The 21,646-nt window shown below is 34.7% G+C and overlaps 1 protein-coding gene across 1 annotated transcript; it reads right to left on the bottom strand.

Moving 5' to 3' along the window:
- Positions 1–699: 699 nt before the first annotated feature.
- On the bottom strand, positions 700–21,003 carry LOC138335397 (DNA-directed RNA polymerase II subunit RPB2). The gene is made up of 24 exons (XM_069284461.1): positions 20,830–21,003; positions 19,890–20,107; positions 18,746–18,858; positions 17,866–18,122; positions 16,308–16,429; positions 15,679–15,843; positions 14,917–15,113; positions 14,190–14,309; positions 13,328–13,514; positions 12,765–12,908; positions 12,381–12,520; positions 11,817–11,928; positions 10,929–11,083; positions 8,138–8,339; positions 7,467–7,635; positions 6,316–6,412; positions 6,036–6,130; positions 5,477–5,598; positions 4,957–5,037; positions 4,353–4,490; positions 3,666–3,887; positions 2,767–2,927; positions 2,074–2,269; positions 700–1,404 (listed from the first exon to the last, which is right to left on the bottom strand). The coding sequence occupies exons 1-24, from the start codon at positions 20,846–20,848 to the stop codon at positions 1,309–1,311; spliced, it is 3,528 nt and encodes a 1,175-aa protein (XP_069140562.1). The 5' UTR covers positions 20,849–21,003; the 3' UTR covers positions 700–1,308.
- Between the last annotated feature and the right edge of the window lie 643 nt (positions 21,004–21,646).

Genomic DNA, 21,646 nt, shown 5'->3' with positions numbered 1-21,646 from the left:
TGCCCCGCCCCAACATGATGGATGATATACAGGACAATACAAGAACACTCTGCCCCGCCCCAACATGATGGATGATATACAGGACAATACAAGAACACTCTGCCCCGCCCTAACATGATGGATGATATACAGGACAATACAAGAACACTCTGCCCCCGCCCCAACATGATGGATGATATACAGGACAATACAAGAACACTCTGCCCCGCCCCAACATGATGGATGATATACAGGACAATACAAGAACACTCTGCCCCGCCCCAACATGATGGATGATATACAGGACAATACAAGAACACTCTGCCCCGCCCCAACATGATGGATGATATACAGGACAATACAAGAACACTCTGCCCCGCCCTAACATGATGGATGATATACAGGACAATACAAGAACACTCTGCCCCGCCCCAACATGATGGATGATATACAGGACAATACAAGAACACTCTGGCCCCGCCCCAACATGATGGATGATATACAGGACAATACAAGAACACTCTGCCCCGCCCCCAACATGATGGATGATATACAGGACAATACAAGAACAATTCTGCCCCGCCCCAACATGATGGATGATATACAGGACAATACAAGAACACTCTGCCCCGCCCCAACATGATGGATATACAGGACAATACAAGAACACTCTGCCCCGCCCCAACATGATGGACAGGACAATACAAGAACACTCTGCCCCGCCCCAACATGATGGATGATATACAGGACAATACAAGAACACTCTGCCCCGCCCCAACATGATGGATGATATACAGGACAATACAAGAACACTCTGCCCCGCCCCAACATGATGGATGATATACAGGACAATACAAGAACAATCTGCCCCGCCCCAACATGATGGATGATATACAGGACAATACAAGAACACTCTCCCCCCTCCACAACATGATCGATGATATACAGGACAATACAAGAACACTCCGCCCCGCCCCAACATGATGGATGATATACAGGACAATCTCTACATCCTTAACAGGTGTCCTTACACCAGATGTCTGTTTACATGATGATAATGATGGAACACACATCCAACTCCTTCACACAATATGTTGCACCATATTGATTCCATCTACTAGAATTGCACACTGAGCGATGCTATCAGGAACCATCTCTTCCATTTAGTGATTTTTTAAATCCAAAGTTACTTGCAATAAAATGTTTCACTTCTATGGAGTTTAACCACATAATATTTGGGATTGTTGAAAACGATTTTTTAAATCCAATATTCAGATTAAAGAAAACTTCTGTCCTTGGTTTTATCCACGGAATACGACCGTATTCTGTCTACCCCGGAAGAACCATGATACGCGGAGCAATACTCATAGACATGAGCTCTTGGAAGAGCAACTTGCAGGCATATGGCATACGGATCTGGGAGATCTGAAATAGAAAGGACACAAATAAGTAACAGATACAAATGTTTCCTTTTCGAATACTATTCAAATACTGTAAACAAACTTTCTTTCAAGGCTACAAGATTTCCTTTATTTTTTCAAAGCATATTTGCATACACAGGCAATATACCCTGGTATCTGAAATTCATGTGATTTTTTTTTTCTCACATGAAATTCACATTAATTTTAGGTGGAGGCGCTTTCATCAGAAATTCACATTAAATGTTTTTACATAAATTTCTTGTGAAGTTTACTTTTTGCCTTGGTTCACGTGGAATTCGTGTGAAGATATATAGAGTAAGTTTCAAGGATTTAAAAACAAATGCAAATACATTACAGCATAATTGTGGGAGATATAAATTTGCAGAGATAAATTTTCGTGAATTTACCTTGATCACGAAATTCGCAAAAATAAATTTCACTTGAAAGAAATCAGATTTACAGTACAGATTGAGGCTGCAGGAACTTGCAACAATATCGCATATTTAAATGAGAACATTTATTCATCTAATTTTCAATAAAGTCAATGGTATATAGGCATAAAAAACAAGCTGTAGGTGGTTCTACAAGGAATCATGTTGGAAGAGTACTTATTTGTTCTAATCAGTGAATGTAAAAATTAAGACAAGCACCACGGAAAATAAACATGTCATACCTGTGTTTTGTTCTTGCATCCTCGACACTCGAAGGTCTGGTTACGTAAGTTAGCTATGGCGATTAATCCACAGAAATTACACAGATGTACTCTATAGGGGTCGGACGCCTCAAACAGTCGCTCACGCAGGAACTGAGCAGCACCGTGGGCAATTTGACAATCACGTTCCATCTCTCCGAAACGTAAACCACCATCCCTAGAAAAGATCAGAAACATCACGGTATTTAGATGGTTTTTTTTATTATTCTAAAAAGTTTGCTAACTTCATCATAAAATTAAGGTAAGATATTGGGGTACCCTTTCATTAAATATTCATTTTTTAAATACTCTCTGCTATACAGAAATTTGAAAATGCCTGTCTTTTTTCAACAGAACTATAATACAAAGTAAAATGTCCAAAGGTTTATGATATCACCAGCACTTATCAAACTTCTGTATACATTCAACACTTAACAGCTTGGGATATATGTAAAACACACCTAAATATCTTATATAACAGCAATAATAAAATTGGGGAGTGATATAATCTTAGTCAAACCTGTCTATAAAATATGGTCTATATAAGAAAGTGGACTTTATACCCAGATTTGTTTCTGTGATGACCATTTGAGTACCTAGAAATAAGTCTCATTGATCTAGTGTTGTTATACAGAGGTAGGTGTAAGTAAGATTTGATACAAGTCGTATCCTCACCTGGCTCTGCCTTCCATGGGTTGTCTGTTGAGGATCTGTAGTGGTCCTCGAGCTCGCGAGTGGATCTTATCGTCCACCATATGCTTCAGACGCTGGTAGTAGGTAGGCCCCAGGAACACTTGGGCATTTAGTTTTCTTCCTGTGAAGCCATTGTAAAGGATCTGTGGAAACCAAAAACTTAAAATGATCCCCCACAAAACTATCAAGGTATCAGTAAAATCCAAGTAGGCATGGTACTTGATAAACCACATATCACATAATCTAAATTTGTCAGATGTTGAAAACACATCCTATTCATTCTAATCAGCATTGCTTTACTGCTATAATCATTCCTGCACACATATAATAATAATTGATTTTATTTTCATTTGATTGCAAATTGAGTCAAAGACTCTTCTCTCACATGTGGTCGAAATATAAAATGTACAGTATTTACTGCAGTTAGCACTAAACATACAGAATTATATTTGCCAAAAATCAATTGGACAATTTTAAGTAAAATTATCACTGTGCAAGTCAATGATTAGATTTTTTTTTTTAAAAAACTAATATAAAGTACACAGTACTTGAAAATTGGCTGAAACATGTTACACATAAAAGCCGGTGCAATATAATCCGTCTTTAGCAATTTTAAAAGTTAAGCTCCCAATGTTTATATTTATGAACTGTTAAGCACTTATAATTTTTCACACGTTTCCCCGAAAAGTATGATTGTTAATTTCACAAACACATCATGCACAAGTGATCACAATTTTATAATTTTCATAAATTAAGGCATGTAACTTGTTTTGGCTACAATATAGCCACTGCCATAAAATGATTGTTTACAAACATATGAACCACGTTAACTTGTAGAACAATTAACAGATTAGTTTGAATATTTGCTTCATTGACCATACCTCGTTTCCTCTCTGGTGATAACCGTACTGATGGAGTAAGTTTGACACTTTCTGTACGTTGACGGCATCGTTGAAGGGTGTTGCATCACCTATCTCACCCTTGTTGGCTGCGACCTTACTCTGTAGGCACTCGAACAAATGGCCAATGGTCATTCTACTGGGAATAGCATGAGGGTTAATGATAATATCAGGAGTGATTCCCTCACAGGTAAATGGCATGTCCTGAAAATGCATAAATTTTACATAAAACAAAGGTCAACAATCTCAAATGTAGAGTGCAGGCTGATGTACATGTACATTTTTGAATGAGATAGCGTCGAAACCAATATATTCAAAGTACGCAAGATTTCATTCTCAGTTTAACTTGATATTCATGGAAATTTTCTGCAATCTGTGATTAGCATTCCTGCATACAAAATGTTTACATTAGGGGTCAGATTCTGGTGTCCATTGTTATGTGTAGAAATGCCAATCACAGATTTCAGATTTTTACAAAATCGAAATATAAGTCACAGTGACCTGATTTTGGTATCCGACATATCACTAGGTGGCCCTACATACTAAGTATGTCACAGGTCAAAGTGTGGGTCACAGTACCCTGATTTTAGCTGGTTTTCTGTGACAGTTTGTTGACCCCCTGTCTGTATGTGACAGTAATTTTTTGTGTGACAATTTGACTATGTTTACCTCCTGTCTGTAGGTGATACCACAGGTTCCCTTCTGTCCGTGACGACTGGCAAACTTGTCTCCAATCTGGGGCGTCTTCACGGTCCTCACACGGATCTTACAGAACTTATAGCCTTCCTGGTTAATGGTGACCATCACCTGGACAAAATCATGTACACTTTAGTAAAGTAAGCCAATACCTAACTAATACCATTCCCACAACCTGTCCACAGATATTTGTTCATGACTACAGGGCATTTATCTGCATCAGTTCATTTTCCTTGTTCTATTACAAAAGTCCACTTTTTTTCCCTGGTAAAAATCATTCATCAAAATCACAAAAGCCTCTAATTCAAAGCATTTCCATCATTTTTATGTATATTAATTAGTGTTATACTTATGTATTTAGGTCAACAAATTCACAGATAAGTGATTGTAGAGGAAGATAATGAGTAGAAAGATGAAATGCACACAATGCGAAATCCTAGAAACTCCCTCCCTCGTCTCAGCTAGTGACAGAGGAATAATAGGATTCCTCCCCCCTTTTCTTTAGCTATTATGGTCCAATATTGCAAAAAACTATCATTTATGCTCCCTTCATCTGTTCAGAAATAACAAGCATTACCTGATCTATGATACCAGTTTCACTTCTCCTCATGAACACACTGGCATCTCGCTTAGAAAATCTTCTGGCTGTAGCATCAAGCTATAAAATAATTATACAAAATGATATCAAAAGTTCATAGAAGCTATATGCCTACAAAAGAAAGCTGAAATTGGCTTCTCAGACTATGGAATCAAAAGGCTTGAAACAAAATATCATTGAGTATCTTTATGAGCCAAGATAAGAATTCAATTTCTTTAAGAAATTACACATTTTTTCCCCATTAATATGAACAATTATTAAATTTATATATTGCATAATTAATTATATTCATCAGCCTTTTTCGGAAAATCACCGAAAAAAATCTAAACAAAATATCAACATCCTTTTCCTAAAAATGTTTCTTCATTTGGATTCGAGTGTGTCATCAATGCACTAATTAATCCACTTAGATTTGGTACAAACAAGTTAATATTATATCAAAAAAAGATCACGATAAATGTTTCTGTGTATTAGGTGATAGCAATAAACCACACCATACCTCATCATCGTTAGGAGGCAGAGTCATCGTCTTGCCGATAAGGACGTCGTCCCCTGACACTCTGAGTCCCGGAGATATGATACCATCCTCATCTAATTTGTCATAAATAGCTGGCCTCATACCTGTTAAATAGATAAATGTAATATGTTATAACTATTCCATATTAAACCAATATTAGCTTCAACTATGAGGTTATTCAAGCACTTTTTGAGTGTATAAATGAGCATCTTTCTGAATTTAAAGCAGTGTAAGTTTAAGGAAAGTCCCTAAAGTTACAAATTTCTATCAAAACACTTTCCAAAATGAGAAAGAGACTACTTTAGCCATATTAAAGGCATGTCTGTGTTGTAAATTTTTCCTGAACAATCAAGAATGTTTGTAGAGTTTCATTTCCAAAGCAGAGGGTCAAGGTATCCTTTGACATTTCAAACTTGTGATCACCAGATACTATTCTGCTGTAAACCTACTACAATGATAGGTTGAATAGACAAATTACGGACAAGACATGCTGTCCCCTCCCAAAGCAGAACAGTATAAAACTGTTAAGTATTTTAGTTACCCTGAACATGCTCTCGGTCAGGTTTCTCAAACAACTCTTCTTGGTCCAGCCCCTTCTTGGCTTCTGCGTCCTTGTAAGACCGAAAGAAAAATGATCTGCAATAAAATCAAAATGGCAGTTAGAAGTAAGGCCTAGCATTATATTGCTTCTGGAACTTAAGAAAGTAAAGATTTCTTAAACAAACCATTGTGAATGATTAGAAATAGGTTTGTGACCTGTTTTTGTTAACAAGCTCTGAAGTTTCAAATCCATTACTTCAAATGAGATATTATGAATTTACCTAAAGAAACCTCGCTCAATAGCTGATGCATTGAGAATGACAGAATCTTCCTGGTTGTAGCCTGTGTAGGTTGCGATGGCGACGACAGTGTTGATACCTAAAACAGACATAGAAATCAAAGTAATGACAGTTTCTCACAGGTTAAACATAGTTATACATCATAATGAATCTCGGATTACTGTTTAATTCGAATAAAAGGAGCAATTATTTCTTGAATTTGAAAACCGATTCCCATCACTATAATTTTAACATATTTGTGAATACATAATTTATAATCAATGGCTCTTACTGACAATTGTGCATTCATTGATATGTTTCATACAATTATTCGTTGAATTTATGTTTGAGCTATCTTCCTAAATTAGAAAAGTTTTTGCTGTAATAAAAACACCAGGCTTTTAGCATTTATCACAAGGCCTGGTGTCATAAGTGGATATTTCAATGAAATCGACTTTAGTGGAGCTTATATTGGCGCCCACCAAAAAAATGTCTGACAATGGAAAGAGGGATCCCCAAACTTTTTCAAAACACACGACATATAAAATTTGAGACAGATCGCTATAGTACTTTCTAAGAAATAGTGGTAAACAAATTTGAAATCTAAGATGGCGGCCGGTTGGCTATTTGTTTACGCAGTCCTGAAAGGCATTTGCATCAGTCCTAAAAAGGTACTAACAACTATGGTAAAGGGGAACCTACACATAAAATTTGAGAGAGATCCCTTCAGTGGATCCCAAAATGCAATATGCACTTTCTGAAAATTTTATTGAAACAGACTTTAGTGGGGGCCTTTATTGAAACAAACATTAGTGGAGCCTTTACTGAAACAGACTTTTAGTGGAGCATATATTGAATCAGACTTCAGTGGGGCCTTTATTGAAACAGATTTTAGTGTGGAGCCTTTATTGAAACAGAATATAGTGGAGCCTTTATTGAAACAGACTTTAGTGGGGGCCTTTATTGAAAACAGACTTTAGTGGAGCATATATTGAAACAGAACATTGTGGGGCCAAAAAGATATTTCATTTTTTTAATATTTGAGTGTATCCTGAATGCCTAACATAAAACTTTCCTCCTGTAATAAAAGGCTGTAAATATGGTGATTTATTAATTGGCTCTATTCAATGGAATCTGGAGATTTGATTGCTTACCTGCAGGAAGTTCCCTGAAGCGTAGGTATTCCATAGAACGAGTGGTGACAAGAGGTTTCTGTGGGTAGAGGAGTCCGTGGGCCAGGGTGTCCATTCTTACGTGGAAGTTGGTGATATATACACCCATGGCCTGTTTACCCATAGCGGATTGGTATGTGTTACGTGGGGACTGCGATACGAGAGGAAACAAAAAGTCATCAAAAACTTAATCTACTTCAATAACCATAACTGTTTGAACATAATGTTTTGACTGAAGAAAATGTTCAACTTTTTTTCTCAATAATATGTACAGTGAATTCTACACGTAGTAAGATTAAGCGAAACCACACTCTCTCTATTCTTAAACAAGTTTTCGTTATAAACCATAAAACTTATCAAAGAAAAAGAAGGGTATACGCTGTAGTTTTATATTGAGAAGTTGACCATATTTTGCTGTTTCAAGCACTTAAATTACGATTCCCTATTAGCTTCTAAGGATTATAAACTGATCCAGAGCTTAATCGTATAATTTCAATGAATTTTTCAACTATAAAACACTTTATTATCAAATCTATGTGATAAACTCTGTCAGATTCATATTAAAATTCTTCAAAAACATAAAATCATCAATATTCAATTTAACACAAGTTTTATCGCTAAGTTAGAAAGATGAGCAGCCTGGTTGTTGTTACCTGGTTGTGATCAGGGAATGGGATGATGGAGGCACAGACGCCAAGGATCATGGCTGGATGGATCTCACAGTGGGTATAGGTAGAACAGTACTGGACATCTTTGTCCTCTGAAAGGTCATCAGGGGTCATAGCCAGCATGATGGACTCCTCCTCTAGGGGGTCAATGTACTCCACAACTCCACTAGCCACCAGGTCCTGCCAACTGTTAAACACAGTCACATCAAGGTAGTACAGATGAAAACCATAATAGATCTATCAGTAAAATCGATTGATACCACGATAGATTGATTGGACTAATTCACCTGCCACGTGATACCCGATAACGTTTGTGCGGGATTAGTATCTCCAGCGGTGATGGAACTTAACTATTTGTAATCTTCCCGCAGAAATATTGACTTCAGCTCAAGACATCATCTTTTGACTTCATTCTATCACTGATAGAAACATTAGTCCCACACAAACGTTATCAGGTATTACGTGGTACCTGAATTATTCCCATTGGTTAAAAACCATGATTTATTAATCGTTAAAATTTGTTGAAATATAAGGTAGATTATGTGATAAATGAAGGGAAATCTGATTGATGGTTAGTATCTATTTTCCACTATCTGTTTTACTTTTGTTGATATTTGTTGTACTTAGCTGTTGTACTATTGTTGATATTACCTGTAGCTGTTGTATTCTTGTTGATACTTTTGTTGATATTTGTTTTACTGCTGTTGATATTGTGTTTACCTGTAGCTGTTGTACTTTTGTCGATATTTGTTTACCTGCCTGTAGCTATTGTACTTTTGTTATCATTTGTTTACATAACTGTAGCTATTGTACTTTTGTTATTATTTGCTTACATACCTGTAGCTATTGTACTTTTGATATTATTTGCTTACATACCTGTAGCTATTGTACTTTTGATATTATTTGCTTACATACCTGTAGCTATTGTACTTTTGATATTATTTGCTTACATACCTGTAGCTATTGTACTTTTGATATTATTTGCTTACATACCTGTAGCTATTGTACTTTTGATATTATTTGCTTACATACCTGTAGCTATTGTACTTTTGTTATCATTTGCTTACATACCTGTAGCTATTGTACTTCTATACTATTATTGTGTTTACATACTGTAGCTGTTTACTTTTGTTATCATTTTGTTTACATACCCTGTAGCTGATTTACTTCTGTTATTATTTGTTTTTACATAGCTGTAGCTGTTTACTTTTGTTATCATTTGTATACATACCTGTAGCTGTTTACTTTTGCTATTATTTGTATACATACCTGTAGCTGTTTACTTTTGTTATTATTTGTATACATACCTGTAGCTATTGTACTTTTGCTATTATTTGCTTACATACCTGTAGCTATTGTACTTTTGCTATTATTTGCTTACATACCAGTAGCTATTGTACTTTTGATATTATTATTTGCTTACATACCTGTAGCTATTGTACTTCTGTTTTTATTTGTTTACATACTTGTAGCTATTGTACTTCTATTATTATTTGGTTTACATACCTGTAGCTGTTTACTTTTGTTATCATTTTTTTTACATACCTGTAGCTATTGTACTTTTGTTATTATTTGTATACATACCTGTAGCTGTTTACTTTTGTTATTATTTGTTTACATACCTGTAGCTGTTTACTTTTGTTATTATTTGTATACATACCTGTAGCTATTGTACTTTTGCTATTATTTGTATACATACCTGTAGCTGTTTACTTTTGTTATTATTTGTTTACATACCTGTAGCTGTTTACTTTTGTTATCATTTTGTTTACATACCTGTAGCTGTTGTACTTTTGTTATTATTTGTTTACATACCTGTAGCTGTTTACTTTTGCTATTATTTGTATACATACCTGTAGCTATTGTACTTTTGATATTATTTGCTTACATACCTGTAGCTATTGTACTTTTGCTATTATTTGCTTACATACCTGTAGCTATTGTACTTTTGCTATTATTTGTATACATACCTGTAGCTATTGTACTTTTGTTATTATTTGTTTACATACCTGTAGCTATTGTACTTTTGTTATTATTTGTATACATACCTGTAGCTGTTTACTTTTGTTATTATTTGTTTACATACCTGTAGCTGTTTACTTTTGTTATTATTTGTTTACATACCTGTAGCTGTTTACTTTTGTTATTATTGGTTTACATACCTGTAGCTGTTGTACTTCTATTATTATTTGTATACATACCTGTAGCTGTTGTACTTTTGTTATTATTTGTTTACATACCTGTAGCTGTTTACTTTTGTTACTATTTGTTTACATACCTGTAGCTGTTTACTTCTATTATTATTTTGGTATACATACCTGTAGCTGTTGTACTTTTGTTATTATTTGTTTACATACCTGTAGCTGTTTACTTTTGTTATTATTTGTTTACATACCTGTAGCTGTTTACTTTTGTTATTATTTGTTTACATACCTGTAGCTGTTTACTTTTGTTATTATTTGTATACATACCTGTAGCTGTTTACTTTTGTTATTATTTGTTTACATACCTGTAGCTGTTTACTTTTGTTACTATTTGTTTACATACCTGTAGCTGTTTACTTTTGTTATTATTTGTATACATACCTGTAGCTGTTTACTTTTGTTATTATTTGTATACATACCTGTAGCTGTTTACTTTTGCTATTATTTGTATACATACCTGTAGCTATTGTACTTCTGTTATTATTTGTATACATACCTGTAGCTGTTTACTTTTGTTATTATTTGTTTACATACCTGTAGCTGTTTACTTTTGTTATAATTTGTTTACATACCTGTAGCTGTTGTACTCCTTCTGTTTTAGCTGTTTAATATGACTTTGTTTTAACAATAGTTTCTGGTTATCCACAATCAGTAAAGGCCGACAGATCCTTCCAGCGTCTGTGTAAATCCGAATTTCTCGGTCACGTATATCTCGGATCATTGACACCTGTAACAAAACCACAATTGAGTCATTTAGAAGATCCTTCAATCCTAACACCATCAAGACAATCTCAACTTAAGTTATTAAAGATTCTGTTGTTGGAAAAGACGCCAAATGAGTATTCAATTCGACTAATATCATACTGACAAATAACATAAAGCTGTTTTTGTTAATACAGTAGTCGTTGGACCTAGTTGTTAATTTTTTAATCAATGACAGACCTGGTGATTTTATATTTTCTTTTGCCCGAATATATTTTACTCAAACTAGAGTGTATATACAATGAAACCTCAATATTTCAGACGTCCATAGTCTGAAAGTCTAGCAGTCAGGATGGAAGTGTTAGGGAACAAATTACTGTAAATTTGCATATTGAGAAAGAACAAGGAATCTGACAGTCCAGAAAATTTGTAATCTGGATGGTTAAGGATGGGATCAAAGCCAATCTAATATCAAAATTAGACTTGTAATTGCACCTTGCTATGATGCTCTATGTTACGCTCCAATACAAGATCTAACAATTCCCCATTCAGGGTCACCTCAGCATGACCCCTGTCCTAGAATTGGAACATCCCAGGTCATACTGTTAGCCATTTATACTACCAAAAGAATCAACCACACCGAAGATTTCATGGGCGACACACTATTGGCTAACTATAGGTGTGATGCTGTGGTGAAGCAGAATTGGGAGTCGTTACATAAACAAGAAATGTGTAAATTAATGTTGATCTTCTGTTACCTCTGACACAATGATGTCCATCTCCCTGCGGAGTTTTCTGAGCGTGTTCATCAAGTGTTCAGCATCTCTGTGGATTCCTACCCAACAGCCATTCACAAATATCTTTGTAGCACTAAAACAGACAATTCAAACATTACAATTTGTTGTTAAAACAGAGAAGTCAAATGATACAATATTGTTATCACAACAAATACAGATTAACTAGGTTTTGTTAGTGTCATAAGAATCCCCCTTTGGGGTGAGACAGGAGAATTTTATCCCGGGGCTTGAGATCTCCTGCATAACCCCATAGAGGGTGAATGATTCTTTTTCTCTGACCCTATGTGAGCATGTGCAACGTTTTGTGTATCGTGTCTTTTACCCCTGGGCTGAGATAGAAAATCTAACACCGGTGAAATTGTGGATATTCCAGTCCAGGGCAAAAGAAATGATGATTCATGCCTTGTGTCTTAGATCCTTCCTTATTAAAACTTTAACCCTTAACTTTCTTGAACACCTATAAGGTTTTCTAATTCTCATGCTAGGAGGACTAGAGAAAGTATGAAATATTCCCAGTATTCTTACTCCTGTATTGATGACGGTGCGACTTCCTCCAGGTTTTCCATACTCCATTCCTCCAAGAACTCCAGAATTGGTGAGGGCTGGGAGCCGACAGAGATGTACGCCATCAGGGCAAGATTCTTTACCAAGCCTACAGCACCACCCTACAAACAAATTTAAAATGTATACAATTAACAATGTCTTAAATTAAAACCATACAATTAACAATGTCTTAAATTAAAACCAAATCACACTTTAGAAATTCTTAATCACCTACTTTTAAACTTTAAAAGTAACATATTATATATGATGTAAAGGTACAAATAATTCTTGACAATATTCTCAATGTCTGTAATTCTGAGTGTGTAATTAAGCCAAATCTTATTTTTTCTATAGATAGAAGCTTACCTCTGGTGTTTCAGCAGGACACACCATTCCCCATTGCGTGTTGTGTAACTGTCGAGGACGAGCAAGTTTACCGTCTCTACCAATCGGGGAATTCAACCTCCGTAAATGGGATAAAGTTGACACAAACGTCAGTCTGTTCAACACCTGTAAATGAACGCATGATTTGGTCAAAGATAATTTAATTAGCAACACATTTGATATAAAACTGAACAGAAAATTTTTAAACCCTTAACATTCTCTACAACTCTACCAAAACCAGGCAGCCATTTCCTAATTTAACCCTGAAATTTCATCATGTACAACTCTAGTCTTTAATTAAGAAGTGCTTAAATGTGTCTTCAGGGTGAATGAGTTAATTTCCTTTTACAAGGAAAGTTGTTCAAGGTATTGATATATAGCTGTCTGGAATTCTTTCAATTTTCTTCCACCTCGAGACGCATAGTTCAAAAGCACTTGTAATGTAGTTGCCAAATCATGACAATAGGTTGATGTTTTTTTCTCAGGAACCTACCACCGCAAAAATCTAGCACATCTGTAAAAGACAACGAAACCAGTCTACCAACCTGAGACACACCGGCTCTGGCTTGATGGGCCTTCTTTTGGTCGCCCCAGTTCCCTGTAGCCAAGGAGTATTTTAATCCGTCTGTAATGATGCGAGTTTTGATGGCTAACTCTAAGTTAAAGTCCTTCCCTCTGTCTATGAACTTCTGTGAGTACATTCTGACTTCCTTCATCAGGTTTCTGAACATTCTGTTAGGGAAGTATAAGAAATTATAAGCATATTGTGCTCCTTCATTCAGATTCAAAAATAACTTTCAAGTGTCATCAATTTTGAAAATGTTTCATTTCTTTCACCATGCTTATATTTTTATCAAAAATAAACCTTTATTGTAAATTAAAATCAAAGTATTGTCTAATGAACAAAAATAAAATCTTTTAAAAATGTAAATGTGTTCCAAAAAACAAGATGACTGACATTCTTGAAACAAAACTTTATAAGTAAGATGATTGACATTCTTGAAACAAAACTTTATAAACAAAATGATTGACATTCTTGAAACAAAATTTTATAAACAAGATGATTGACATTCTTGAAACAAAATTTTATAAACAAGATGATTGACATTCTTGAAACAAAATTTTATAAACAAGATGATTGACATTCTTGAAACAAAATTTTATAAACAAGATGATTGACATTCTTGAAACAAAATTTTATAAACAAAATGATTGACATTCTTGAAACAAAATTTTATAAACAAAATGATTGACTTTCTTGAAACAATCTTTATGAACATAGACAACTAACAAACTGTCATTTTACGAATTTTTACAACCGATATTAAAAACAATCTCAAACCTTACAAGGGATACTTAGCCTCGGTATGTTTTAGATTATAGACTAGTAAGTAATATCAGACAAACCCTCTAAACAGGAAGGCCAATAAAGGTCCAGCTAAGTCAAGTCTTTTGTTGCCATAGTGATCTCGATCATCCACCTCCCGTCGTCCCAGGGCTGCCAGTAGTAGACGGTGCACCATGTACCTATAATATCATTAGAAATAATGAAAAATGACCGCTATTCATACAAAGTACATGTTATTAGGCAAATTTTGATTAAATTTTTGATTTAATGATTAGAAGTGTACATTTTAATAATTACTGAAATTTCTAATTTCTACATGGTTTAACATTAGCTTTTACTTCTAAGTTAGGTCCATGGGACTCTATGGTCTTAAATTCTAACATCTGAGTGTTTATTTCCATAAAATACATTACTAAAGTTTTACATCACAAGGTCCCTGGGATTACCAAGATTTTATTTCAGGAGTCCACTTCAACTTTTTTGTGTCAGCAATGCAGAAATCCTGCATCAGAGTAAACTCAGATTTCTGTAGAACTAACTTTTTCTACAATAATCCATGATGCTTGTTTCTCAAGTAATTATTTTTGTAAGCTTATTGTTCATAACCAAACATATATTAAATAAAATTCACATCACCACCAACAGGAGTTCATATTCACAGAAATAATTGCAACATATTTGAATATCCTTGCTGATGAATGTGCAAATAAATATCTTGCAAAATATAGATGATTTGCAAAACTTCTTGTACAAATTATACAAATATCATTTTGAAAACAATTTTACCCCAGAAAGTAGGCTTTCTTTGTTTCACAGAAGTCACTGACTCCAACGTGGGGTAACATTTCCTTCTGCAGAATTTCACGGGCGTATTTAATTCTCTTCTCCTTAGTAACACCTGGCCGAGCACCACGAGAACCGATGAAATTCAGAGCCACATTTCTCTCCTGGATCACGAAAGCCTCGTCTAGCGAGGGTTTTACCTGTAAAGTTAAAGAAACAGATGTGGTGATATAACGGTCACTGATTTTAACTAAAATCAAGGATCCATACAAACTGATCATTTAGTTTATCTAATTATTGCAGAGGTGAGAATCAGTAATAAAGATGTGCATCTAATTATTGCAGAGGTGAGAATCAGTAATAAAGATGTGCATATAATGTGTTTTTCATTATAAAACCAAATTTTTATTATTTTAAGATCATGTTCTTACACACAGTGTATGTCTTCTTCAATTTGTCACTTTTATATGTGGAATTTCTTAAAGATCAACTGCATGTGTTTATTCCAAATACCTATAAGAGTATTGATACTTTTTAAATTGAGTATATACCAGTGTTTTTAAAACAAGTAACAATACTTTTATCAGTATTGAGTACTGGTATCCAACCCTATAGATATTTCTATGATCAAAATAATCTTCCAATACTGGTCAGCATTGAAAGATTTCAATGTATTCAAAGTAACAATTTCTTTTTCAATTCTCTTGAAACAAAAGCGACCTGCCACATTTCTTATTTTTCAATTTATTATTGTAAAGAACAAACCATCTCCATCATCTCTGGATCATCAAAGTCGTAGATGATGTGTTCCAGGATATCTCTGTCCGACACGAATCCCAGAGCTCGGAATACAATAATGATTGGAATCTCTTGTTTGATGTATGGCAGAATACCTATGATTCTCTGTCCAATAGCACTCTTCTTTGCCCCCTACAAAATGAAAATCATTGGTTTATACTTCTTTGTTCCCAACCGAACAAAGTTCATAAGTTTCAAGTCTATCAAACAAATTCTTGGCTCCAAACATGAGATGAATCATTCGATTCATGATTATAATCCATAGCAATATGCAAATTCTCACTAATATTTGGTTCAATATACTCAACATATTCATTAAATCTTACATTGTAAATTACAAATTCAGTATTTAGCACCTGAATATCACACATTGTACCTTGTAGAACTATAAAGTACATTTTGTATTACAATGGCACAACCAACTTCGGTCTGCTTTGATTTGAATAATATAATTCCTACCCCTACCACTTTACGACACTAGATATTTAAATAAATTATTTAAAAGAAGAATGCATAGTAGTTTTACCATATATTGATACATGTGAAGATATTCAATTTGACAGAGTTTCTTGATAGGGTGTTGGTGCCAGACTTACCCCACCTCCTTTGGCCATCATGTTAACCCAAAGTGTACTCGTAGGTCTGGATGAATGCTCCAGACACGATCGTATCTCTGTTTTAAAGGCGTACTTAGAATCTTTTTGTTGAAAGACATAAACTACAAAAGACAGGGAAAGATTTCAAAACAACAATTATTACCAGAGTTCAAAATTAAGCTACATGTGTGCGAGTATGTGTGAGCTGCCTCTAAATAAGTTTATAAAATTTGATAGATATTTTTATTAATTGAAGATGAGTATTTTATCATATAATATGATGCTTATGATAAATTAATTTTAAAGAAAGACAAAATTTCATTTTATCATATACAGTCAAACCTCAATGATTCGAACTTCGATGAATCAAATTTCTCGCTGTATCGAACTTTTTGTCTGGTCCCGAATTTCTTCACTATATAACATTACTAACTAACCCATGTATGAATCGAAGTTTTATGAATCGAAGTTCTCGATGTATCAAACTTTTTTCATGGACCATTTGTTATATAGAAATCGCATAGGTAAACTGACACTCGATGATTTGAATAAAATTTACACTGACAGATCAGGTTGTTCCCGTCCGATACCCCGCGGCATGCTGTCACACCTACGTTAGCTGTCTCGCGGCGGCCCTTCGCCGGACAATAGAGATTATGACAGCTTGTGTTGCTTGCTTGATATCATCAAGATAATTAATATCACTAATCAGGCCGATACCCGGTGCTTTGTTTTTTACAAGCTGCGTTATTAAATCATTAGTACGGCAAAGATACAGTTGGGTCGTTTTTGATGTTCGCCGCCGCCATTGGTAGCGGTTTGTAGAATTTACGGAACGGTAAATAGCGAGCCACATTATTAATAAACTCATACTCAAAACTGTTACATTGCACAACTTTGGCATAAATACTGGAGCAAATCGATCATTCTAAATCGAAGTATTTTGTAGGTGTTGTAACGCTTTCGGTTCCTCCTTTTTTAGTTTCGTTTTTACAACGTGTTTTCGTTTTTATATTCATTCCGTAATATTAACCATCGCTTAAATAGTTACCAAACGAACACTTGTACATGGGTTAGGCCTAGTACACGTAAGTCTTGTTTATAATATATAGGTATGTATTGCTAACGATAGCAATACATATGATTAATTGCATACTTCGTTTTTATTTTCTTTTGCTTGTGGTAAATGCAATGTGTATAAAGTTTACGGAACGGAGACGACATGTACACAACTACCACAGTTGGTCATGGTAAAAAAAACATCGGTCTAATTTCAACCACGAATAATTCGAAGTCTCGATGTTTCGAAGTTTTTCTGACGGTCCCTTGAACTTCAATACATCGAGGTTTGACTGTAGTATGATGATAATGATATAATTAATTATATAGAAAGACAAAATTTCATTTCGTCATATAACATGATGATTATGATATAATAGATTTATAAAAAGTCAAAATTTCTTGAGCTGAATACACCTAATAAAATATTTTAATACTGAAAATCTGAAATATTTCATTCTCTGTAGTAGCAATATAATTTATCACATTATATGAATACCTGTGTTGGTTGCCATTTTCTCTTGAGCGATGAGCACTTTTTCTGACCCGTTGATGATGAAATATCCTCCCGGGTCCAGTGGACACTCGTTTAATTCTGTTAAATCACGATCCGTGAGGCCACTCAGTAGACAGTATGTGGATCGTAACATAATTGGGATTTTCCCGATAAAAGTCTTTTGGTGAGTTGTTTCTATAGGATCCTCGCCTTCCTTCACAACTGTTTTAGTAATGTCAACGTACAGAGGGGCCGAATAGCTGTAATAACAAGTTTATTGCTTATGAAAAGTAACCAGAATGTTTTATTGTAATTAGCACTAAAGGTGCATAAAAAATTGCAACAAAGGGAGCGCTTATTTGTGAACCAAACTGTAATTAAGTTGTGGACGAAAAACACCAGCAATATTTCAGCTTTTTCTGTTACTCATGGCACATTAATCTGTGAAAAGTAAATATGCATGCATATGCATTTTAACCTATAAGACACATTATTAAGTTGTGATTCACAATGTAATATGGGATACAATGCTGATGTTAGAGGCATCACATGTTGTAAAACAATGTTAAATCTATGGAATGGGGATGTTTATACAACTTCAAGAATCAACTCCTTTTCCAGAAAGGAGGAGGGGCGCAATTAGGGGAAAGGGCGCTAATTACAGTGAATTTGGTACCCCTGTAGTTGGAAATTATTACAAAACTCACTTAATAATCCAAATCGATCGAAAAATATTGGAAACAGAATTTATTGAAAACGGGATGTATCATATCAAAATAGAAGTGAAAAATATTGTTGCAGCCCTACAAATAAGTTGAATCATCTGTTTTGTTGGTATTCTTTGTTCTTCTTTGTTCATTTCCCGATATTCAACATCACTTACGTGAGATTTCGCAGTCTTGCCTCATTGGGCATCATAGGACTCGGTGCGCCGTCTTTTTCCCAATGTGTTGGTTTTGATAAATAAATCTGCTCAAACTTCAGCAGGTATCTTGGCTAAATAGAAACAAAGATGGTATTAAAATGCATTGAGAAAAAACTCCAGGTCAAATCCTTGTCTATACATGTCTATTGGTGATAGACTATGGGTAAACAAAAGTTGTCAGCACATGCCTACATACATTCACAAATTATTTTTATTTTTTATTTTTTTTTTTATGTTACTGTATCATTCATATGTTCATAACACATTTTTTTTTCATCAAGTTTCAGGAAGAATTAGATCAACACTAAATGTCTATTTGAAATTTTCGGAATTCATGTTGTATTAAAGATCAACATCATGTGTTTTTAACAGCCTCAAAATTTGCATATATGAAGGAGGTATATTTAGTGACCTGATGCATAGTAACTACACTAGTACTGTACATGTTATAAGAGCCTCTAGGATAATTTGTTGCTATCAGTGTCATTATCATTACTGTTAGGTATCAATTTCATTCTAAATGATTATGATATAAAGTGTTGTTTCTAAAAAAAAAAAAAATGTATTAATTTCAAAGAAAGTAACTGGCACCAATATCACTGTGGGGAACCAGAATGGTTCCTCATGACCCAGATTAACTACCCTTCGCTTCTCCTGGCATAGTTTCGGTAAAGATACTTAATGTTACAGCAATTTTCTTTCACTTCATATGCCTCTAAAGCCGATGATAGGCCACTAGAAGAAAGAGCAGTATTAAACTCGGGGCAATTAAAAAACTGTTATGGTTCATCATAGCGAAAGACATCCATAGTGAAAGAACATGAAAATAGGCAGTAATGTTTGTATTCAGCCATTATTTTGTATCAAACTCCACTCTTTAGAAAGGAGACTCCACTGTTTTAGACAGTAGATAAAAACTTATTTTTGTGATAAACTAATATTTAATATAATTTGATATTTTTTAATGTCTGGGAGGATATCTTCTAGCGATTTAGCATTTGTTGGAAGCCAATGCAAATATTACCCTAACAAGACATATTGACAATATTTTGCCATTGCGAAAGTAACGAGACATTAAATATAAATTGAGATAAATCCTTACAGGTGTCTCTATGGTCCCCGAGGTGTGTTGTGCCTCGGCCTGCAGGTCAATCTGCGGCGAGTCCTCCACTATACGCTGTACAGACATCTGGATAAACTCGTCGAAGGAATCCAGTTGTTGTCGCACCAATCCCTTCTCATCGAAATACGAGCTGATGACGATCCAACAGGCCTCCTGCCAGAGATCTGGAGTGATGTCATCACTTTCATCCTCCATCTCTGTCAAAGCAAGGAATTATTAAAATGATCAGGTGTAAAACATTTTAAATGTCTTTTGATATCCAGCATTATTAAATCGCCAGTTTACAATTGTACAATTTCAAATATCCATTTTCAATAAAATATATTGAGGCATATGTAGGCTAGAAGCTGGTTTCGATTTATAAAGGCTTATCCTGTTATCTAATCCGTTTATATGCATTTTCAGTTTTCATATAATAAAATTTGTTGAAATGAAAAATATGTAGCTGGCTCAGTGGTTATGTTTCTTGTTATATAACGTACGTTATTCTCTCTTGACAATGCAATGTTTCTCAAACCGGTAACCCGGCATTATTTTGGGCTACTTTTCTTCCACAATAGTATACCTATGTATATAATTTCTCACAGAGTAATATAATTGATCTGAAAGGATCCGTCGATATCATATAAAGAGCCTTATGTCTACAAAGACTGACAGGTTAATCTTCAGTCACTGTACTTAGCAAGTACTGTTATTTATGTATGGACTGATTTCCGGAGATTTTAATTCAGTGTGACAACCATACAGTTACAACTATAATTCTCTTAGATCCTACATATAACTTCGTAAAAAGTCTCTGAAATGGGATAATATCGTATCAGCAAAATTTGTTTATTTCCGGAAACGGTAAAAGCGCCATATTTAAATTGTGAAATGTAAACAATGACTTTATTTTATCACAATTATCAGTTTCTTTTACCTTCATCTTGTCCATACATCTTGGAGACGTTTGTTGGATACTTAATCTAAATAAATATTTGCAAACTATACATTAAATGGGTCAGATTCCCGTGATGTTTATGGATTTTGACAGCACGACTTTCATTGTGCGTGGTGCAATATTCCGCATTCACGCGGAACTCTCCGGTCAATGGAGGTAAGAATCGTTTACTAATATTTTTCGGATCACCTCTGGAAATATCCCAATCTAATGTTAACGGGCTAATACATTTTGAACCTCTCGGATATCTTCTTAATAGCTAAGAAGGCATTGGCTAAAGAAAATAATTAGTTTGCTAAATGCCTGTATTTTTAGGTTTTTTTGATACCCGCGAAACGCGTTTTGCTAATATTTTTTTGGGCTCAAGATAGTTTTCCGGGCTATAACTCAATAGCCGTTCGACGCAGCTTCTTGAAACTTTCTGTATACATAAGACAAGCGCCTTAGTTGTTGTGCCTTCTTCCGTTTTGGGATTTTTCCCCCGTTACCATGGAAACTTAGACAAAAATGCCAAATTATTGTTTCCTTTTGTTTCCAGACTATAATTCCAAAACCTTGCAAAGCAGCTCCATGAAACTTTCTGAATATATCAGACAAGTGCCCTTGTTGTGCCTTTTGCTATGCCATGTAATTAGAGTTTTTTTCTGACAGACTGTTGCCATGGAAACTTAGTAAAGAATATCAAACTACTCTTTCTTTTTGTTTCCGGGCTCTAGCCTAACTCCAAAACCGTTCAATGAAGCTCCATGAAACTTTCTGTATATATCAGATTACTGCTTCTTTTTGTTACCTATGG

This window comes from Argopecten irradians, chromosome 11 (genome assembly GCF_041381155.1).
Source record: "Argopecten irradians isolate NY chromosome 11, Ai_NY, whole genome shotgun sequence".
Lineage (NCBI taxonomy): Eukaryota > Metazoa > Mollusca > Bivalvia > Pectinida > Pectinidae > Argopecten > Argopecten irradians.
This window is presented reverse-complemented; position numbering and strand designations above follow the sequence as displayed.

Coding starts and splice junctions, on each gene's coding strand:
- LOC138335397 (XM_069284461.1), bottom strand. Junction 7,636..8,137: donor CATTCCCTGATCACAACCAG/GTAACAACAACC, acceptor CTCGTATCGCAG/TCCCCACGTAACACATACCA. Junction 5,038..5,476: donor TGCCTCCTAACGATGATGAG/GTATGGTGTGGT, acceptor ATTATTTTATAG/CTTGATGCTACAGCCAGAAG.